The sequence below is a fragment of the Pelodiscus sinensis genome, chromosome 12 (genome assembly GCF_052426305.1).
Source record: "Pelodiscus sinensis isolate ZL-2025 chromosome 12, ASM5242630v1, whole genome shotgun sequence".
NCBI lineage: Eukaryota > Metazoa > Chordata > Testudines > Trionychidae > Pelodiscus > Pelodiscus sinensis.
The window spans coordinates 28,948,382-28,955,401 of NC_143063.1; the positions used below are offsets into that span (position 1 = coordinate 28,948,382).

General features: G+C 41.9%; 1 protein-coding gene across 4 annotated transcripts in view; it reads left to right on the forward strand.

Annotated features, from left to right (window-relative positions):
- The window catches only part of TDRD12 (tudor domain containing 12), a 230,676-nt gene extending 223,737 nt beyond the window's left edge, over positions 1-6,939 (forward strand). For all 4 annotated transcript variants that reach the window (XM_089781493.1, XM_075940128.2, XM_075940130.2 and 1 more), the window contains one exon: positions 3,381-6,939. In XM_089781493.1, coding sequence (XP_089637619.1) covers positions 3,381-3,469 — 89 coding nt within the window. In that variant the 3' untranslated portion in view covers positions 3,470-6,939. The remainder of the gene's footprint in view (positions 1-3,380) is intronic.
- Positions 6,940-7,020: the final 81 nt, after the last annotated feature.

The window sequence follows — 7,020 nt, forward strand, 5'->3', positions numbered from 1 at the left end:
CCTGGGAGGTCATCTCCAATAACTTGGAGTATGGTTAACAAATATATATTAGCTAGTGTTAGGTGGCAGCCATGCTCCAAGTGTCAGGGCATACATATTTATCCTTACCTCAATAACTGGCTGGTCAAGGATAGCTCAAGGTCTGAGACAGAATATAGTGGTCCTCCTAGTGACCTGCTGATCCTTGGGTCATGACATCTAACTAGAGGCCTTCCGTCTCCCAGGAGTGGACAGCACTCTGATGGAATTCCTCAGTGAGGACTTGACTTCTCACCACAAGTGGTTGCTTCACCCAGACATGGCTGGCACAGTCTTCCGAAGGTGGGATCTTCCCTTCGTGGATCCATTCGCTATTGAGCAAAGCATAAAATGCCAGTGGTTTTGCTCTTGGGGTTGGAGGGAAGAGTGCTGGAAAAGGGCTCCACCTCAGATGCATTTCTCCTACTGTGGTCTGAAGAAATGCTGCATGTATGTCTGCCAATCCCTCTTATCAGTTGGGTCTTGTATTGGATCAAACTAGAGAAGGTTTGAGTGATCCTGATCACTCTGGTGTGGCCCCGCCAACACTGGTTCAGTGCTGTGATAGATAGAAGTGATGGCCATCACCCAGTGACTAAAAGGTTAAACTCAGGTAGCTAGAAAGGGTATTGGCAGGGGGCCAGAAAAACCAGTGGGATACAGTGCAGAAATTTGATTTATATATAGATACCTTGCCTGCTCTCCTTGTGTGAGTTCTAAGCTAAGGGCTGGAGGGAACAGATGCAGTCATCAGGACTACAATGCCTCCGTGAAATTTGGGACACGGAAGTAGACTGGACCATGAAGGGGTCATGAGTAAATAAGGATAAATGTGCATTTAGTCACAATCAGGGTATTTTTCTTTATTTTGGTAGAATCCATGTACTCCCCCCTCCTCCACCACCACCACCACCCCATTCACTATTTAAGCTTTACCCAGAGATACTATGTTCTCTGTGTTTCAATTTGTTGTTTTACTTGCTCTGTAACACCTGGCAACAAATCATGTTTTATTAAGTTTATCTTTTTGTTTTGTTAATAAAATCACCTTTTTTAAGACAATTTGTTTCTTGTGTCCTGGAAGGTAACGAGGTCTGTGTGTGTGTGTGTGTGTGTGTGTCTACCTAGCTTAAGAGGACAACTATCAGAGAGAGTTTGTTTTCTGTGCCTTTTGTTTCTTTTTTCAAGCTCTCTTGTGGCACCCCTGGGGAAGGAATTCAAGTGTTCCCTCCTGTTTTATTCCTTCCCGTTTTTTCAGGGTTTAAATGGCTTGATGGTGGCAGCCTATTTTCCAGATACAGTGCGTCTGTGATTCTGGGGAGTGTGTTTTGGTTTTTGTAAGCAGACCAGATAGATGCAAGGTATTAAAGGTCTTTTGTGGGCCCCCACTTTCTGCACTTGGAGTACCAGAATGCGGAACAACCCTGACAGGTGCATTCATGAGCACGGCCATGATCAGAGAACATTCATGATCAGAGAGAATGGCATTCATGAGCAGCTGCCATGGCCCTTCTGAATCACGTGGACTGTTGCGGGATCCAGGTTGACTTTTGCAGCTCAATCTCGCATCCCTCCATCTTTCGGTATGCATGCTACGTGATTAAACGAGGAAGAGTACACCTCCTAGGATGAAGTCCAGCAGGTCCTCCTTGGCAGCAGGAAGCCATTTATGTACTTGCCATATCAGGCAAAGTGGAAGAGGTTCTTCCTTTGGGTTTTGGAATGTATCTCATCTCACCAGGTCATGCCCCACTCCAGGCCATCCTCAGCTACCTTCTGCAGCTTAGGAATCAAGGGTTGGAGCGCTTCTCCATCAAAAGTATACCTTGTCATCTCCAGTTTTCAAGAGCCAATCCAAGGGCAGATGATCTTTTTGCATGACATGATAGTGAGAATCCTGCAGGGCCTTGACAAGCTCAATCCCCAGGCTTAGGGACCCCATCCCATAATGGGACCTCAGCCTACTTATCTTGTGTCTCACCAGACCACCTTTCAATTCTCTTGCTTCCTGCTCCTCCTGTCCCACCTATTCTGGAAGGTGGTGTTCCTGGGAGCAATGCATTCAGCAGGATGGGTCTTGGAGATCAGAGCCCTGATCTTGGAACCCCCCCCCCATACATGGTCTTCTACAAGGACACAGTTCAGCTGCAGCTGTACCTGCCCTTCTAACCAAAGGTTCTCTCTGCTTTTCACGTTAATCAGAACATTTTTACCAGTCTTCTGCTCCACGTCTCAGAGGTCAGCAGAAGAGTGGCATCTCCATGCCCTGAACATCAGGAGGCATTCTACATGGAGTGTGACAAGTCTTTACTCAGATCGATGCAGCTGTTGCAGCTGATTGTAGCCACTGACGATAGAATGAAGTGTCTGTTTAGTGGCTTTGCAACTGGATCATCTCCTGTATCCGAATCTGTTAAGAGCTCATGATGGTCCCCCCCATCACCCATCTTGTGAGCTCCCTCAGTTGAGGCTGAAGCCTCATTGATGGCCTTTTGAGTGCATGTGCTAAGAACGCCAGTTTTAAACTGGTGATTGTCTTGTATTAATTGCTAGAATTAATTCATATCTAAGGGAGTCAGTATAGCCGTTCTAGTTTGAACTGGAGAATTTCTAATATAACCATGGACTGAATAATAGGCTATATTCAGTAGTTCAATAAGATCACCTATTGTTAATACTTTGTAAATTCATAAGGAAGTAGACCCCTGTTTCACCTTAATTCTCAAAGTTCATAGAGCTGGCTAGGAAAACATTCTTTTAAACTTGTATCACAGTGAAATAATTCCATTCTGTGTTCTGTCTCCTGAAGTACAACTCTTAAGTGATATTAATTTCAGTTCTGATGTATAACATAACCTCTCCTTTTAAGCAGCTGAACCAAACCATTATTTACACACCTTCTTTCAAAACCAGGTAAATCCAGGTAATATATTGGATTTGGGGAGCAAATGGTTCTTTTAGAAATTGGTAATAGAGTACAGAACTTCTGGGTCACTAATGCATGTTTAGTCTGTTAACAATAAAAGGACTCTTTCTTCTAATCCTGAATGCAGAATGCTTAACAAAACACCAGTTCTGGACAGAGTTCCCTCTAAGATGTGCAGCAGCACAGCTTCACAGGTGCTTAATCAGCCCCGTCCCGTCAGAGGCTCAGTGTTCCATGCATGGAGCTGACTGACTGGGTGGGGCTGATTAATGGTTCTGGACACGATTATTATCTCTTTCTCCCCCCCCCCCCCCCAGTATGTGCTTTGCCTTTTTAAAGGACAAATCCTCAGCATATTTTTTCATATTACTTAATCAAAATATATTTAATCTATTTTTATTTTATAATTTATTACATTTCCCCTTCATTACTGTAGGTGTGAAAAAAGTACATCATGCTGTATCATTGATAACAGAAGAAATGGAAGAATCTTCAGAATATAGTGGAACAGAGAGTGATGACTAGTCTGCAAATAAATCTCTACCAATTCCTTTTCTTATTAAAGATTGTTTTGCCACCCTTATTCACATGAGTTTTTCCTTTAAAACACTATGGAACTACTTGTAGAGTTTAAGGGGTGCAGGATGAAGTCTTCAATTTTTAGTAGAATAATAGTGAACAGAGCCCTTCATTGTGTTAAAATATGTTTGATTTATTTTTGGTGACTGGAATTTGAAATATTTTATGCCATGCAAAAAGGTTGTTATTTATGTTCCTCTCAATATTTTTCTTTAAAATAGCTTTGACACTTATTGATGGTATATTGTATAAAAGCTATGCTGCCCAGATAGGGAAAAAAAAAAGAAAAGTAATATATTGGATTTGGGGAGCAAATGGTTCTTTTAGAAAATTGGTAATAGAGTGCAGAACTTTTGGGTCACTAATTCATGTTTAGTCTGTGTAAACAATTATTAAAAATTGTTGCCATGTTATGGCATCAGTGAAATTAAGTGCTGATTCTAAGTCCAATTCTTAGTGAACTGATACTGTTTGTGTGTGTCAGAATCAATTTCACTTTGGCACTAATTGGTATGTTTGCTGACAGTTCTGCATCAAGGTCAGGCTTTTAAAGGGGCCTGGAGACACAACTAACCTGGCAAGCCTCCTTTCAGATTAGAGTTAAGGTATATTGAGGTACAGATTGTACCTCCTGGTCCAACTCCTTCAGAACCTGACCTGAGTTCAGGGATTTTCCTGGATCAGGCAAGGTAATTTCTGGTCCCTCCTGCCATCAGCCCCGCCCCAGCCCTGGTCTGACTGCTAGCCTCCCAACCGGCTCTGTTTCTCCCCCCCCCCCCCTCCCACCAGGCAACCCCGCACACTGAGCTTCCAGCCCTGTCAGGCAGCCCCATGCTAGGCTTCTGGCATCTCTGCTGGCAGCTTACTGACCTGCTGGCCCACAGGGCTCCCGGTTGCCTGCCCTCCTCTGGGACTCACCTTTCAGACCACAAAAGTTGCCAGACCAGAGAGTCTCAGTTTAGAGAGGTTCACTATGTAGTGGGAAAGGTTGCATTGCTGCTTTTAATACTTGGATGGATGGATGGATTTAGTCTCTTTATATCAGTTTGGCTTCAGTTGGTGCTTTTTGTGAACATTAGTTGAGATAAGAGGACAGGACAATAAGGAATAAATTATTTTTTCCCTTTCACACAGGTCAGGTGTAAGGTCTTATTGCTCAGCACTAAAATAATTACTTGCATTTTATTTAGAGCCTTTCATCTAAAGATCAGACCTCATCCCATCAACTAGATTTGTGTGCACAGACACAATCATACATTTTTATAACAGTCCTCTAATGTGGAATTTAGCACCATTAAACAACCTCCAGCAATACAACACAACAATTCAGGACAAAGATTGAACAATCACAGTAAAAACTACAAAGGAACTTTATTTAGGAGGAATGCAATTGTCAGTTGTGATTTTAGCTAGGATACCAAGAATAATACCTTTACTTTTTAACATAGTGTTAGCAGTATATGAGTATCTTTACTTTAAGATCCAAGGGAGCTACAATAATGATAAATTTGCAATAGTAATTAATTGTGTAACATACATTTGTTAGCTAAAAAGGAATAGAAGCATACAGAGTAACTACCAGTTTGTTTTTCTTATCCCAAATATTACTTTGCTCATTTGAAATCTGCAGTGTAATTTAATATTGTAATAAATACAATATTAAAAATACAGTGTTAAGACTATCTATTTTGACAGTCTGGTTATAAAAGATAATTTGTACAGTATAGTTTACATTTGCGCGCAGGGACGTTCAGATTTTTATATGCTGTTTTTTTTTTAAAGTATTTAAAAGTTATTCAATAAAAAAATTAATTTTGACCTTGCTGAACATTATTATAAAGATGGTTATTACTGGTCAGATCATCTAGATAATTCCTTGCCAGTGCAAGACTTTTCCCATTCATATGTTTTAGAATAGCAGATTGGAAAATATGCTGTAGGGAACAATTCTGCACTGGCAGGTAGGTCCATTAGGTGATATAACAGGTATATTGATGTATTTTCTGTCTCTCTCTTTTGTTTCAATTTTGTGCTGATGTAGAAAAGCATGATTTAGTGGTTAAAGCACAGCTTAATAGGCGTTAATAGACTTAATTAGGGTTCTGTTCCCAACTGTCACATTTCTTGTGTGACTTTAGGCCAGTTTTTTAATCTTTGCTTCCATTTCCTCATCTATGAAATGGGTACATTTACACAAAGTAGATGTGTGTACCTACTGCCCGGGTGTGGTGTTAGGGTAATCTAATCTTTAAATTTCATTGAATTGTTTATGTGCATGGTGTTGTTCACTTTATATACTTCAATAGTATGAATCCTACAAGATCATTAGCATTGTTATAGTTATGAAGATGAGATGATGCCTGTAGGTAAATGTTCTGAAAACTAATACATTCTTTCTCAGACACTCCAATTACAAACTGTAGTTCTCATTTAAAGGATGATAAATAACCTTTCAGCATTCCTCCTTTAGTTCTGTTTATCCTAATGAAGAATTAAATATGTATCCAAAATATATTGTCAGGAATGTTGTATATATTTGTCTTTCTAAGGAATTTAATTTGTGAAAGGCTAAACAAGTTGTTCTTAATAGTTAAACTCTGAGCTAAAACCAGCATGTAAAGATATGAAAATCTGGTAGAATGTCCTATGGGTCCTCTGGATTTTAATTATCTATAGCAAGAGATTTTTTTTCTAGGAATCACACACAAGAATGCAAGTTATTTTCTGTTCTAGAACGGGTGGGCAAAGGGGCCTCTGCGGGCGGATCTGGCCCACCAAGCAGGTGCCCTGCCACTCCCCTGTCCCCAGGCCAATTAAGACCTGGGGATGGGGGGAATGTGTGATGTCTCTCGCTCCCTGCCTCCTCCTTGCAAGGGGTGCACGGTACTTAGAGTGGACCGATCCACTCTAAGCACCACGCGCCCCTTGCAGGGTGGGGACAGGGAGTGAGAGACTTCCCATGTTCCTGATTGACCCAGGGGTGGGGAGTGCGCAAAGTCTCCTTCCATTGCCAGCGGTGCGGGTGCCTAGAGGGAACCACCAGCTGTTCAGAACAGATGGCAGTTCTGTCTAGGTGTGGGGAGGAGGGACAATGACTTCATGTGCTTCCCCACCCTCAGGCCAATCATGGCTGCAGTAGTTTGAGACCAAGCACAAGCTAGGACTGCTTAGTCCTGGCTCAAGCCAGGTCCCAGATGCTGTGACTTTGCTTTTTAAATGTCTTGGCATGTGCCTGGTCCCAGGCCTCTGCGGCTCTGCTACATTTAAAAAGCAGAGGCACTCTTAATACATTTTAAAAACAGAGGTTCAGTGTCCGGGAGACTGGGTGGGAGCAAGGACTTAGCTGTTCTGGCTTGCCCCTGCTCCTAGACTACTGCTGCTCTGCTTTTTAAATGTAGTAAGAGCCACCAGTAAAAAGCAGAATGGCAGTGAGCCAGCCCCCTTATCGACGAATCGAGTAGTTGATGGAAATTCCAAAAACTGCTAGATTAGCTTCC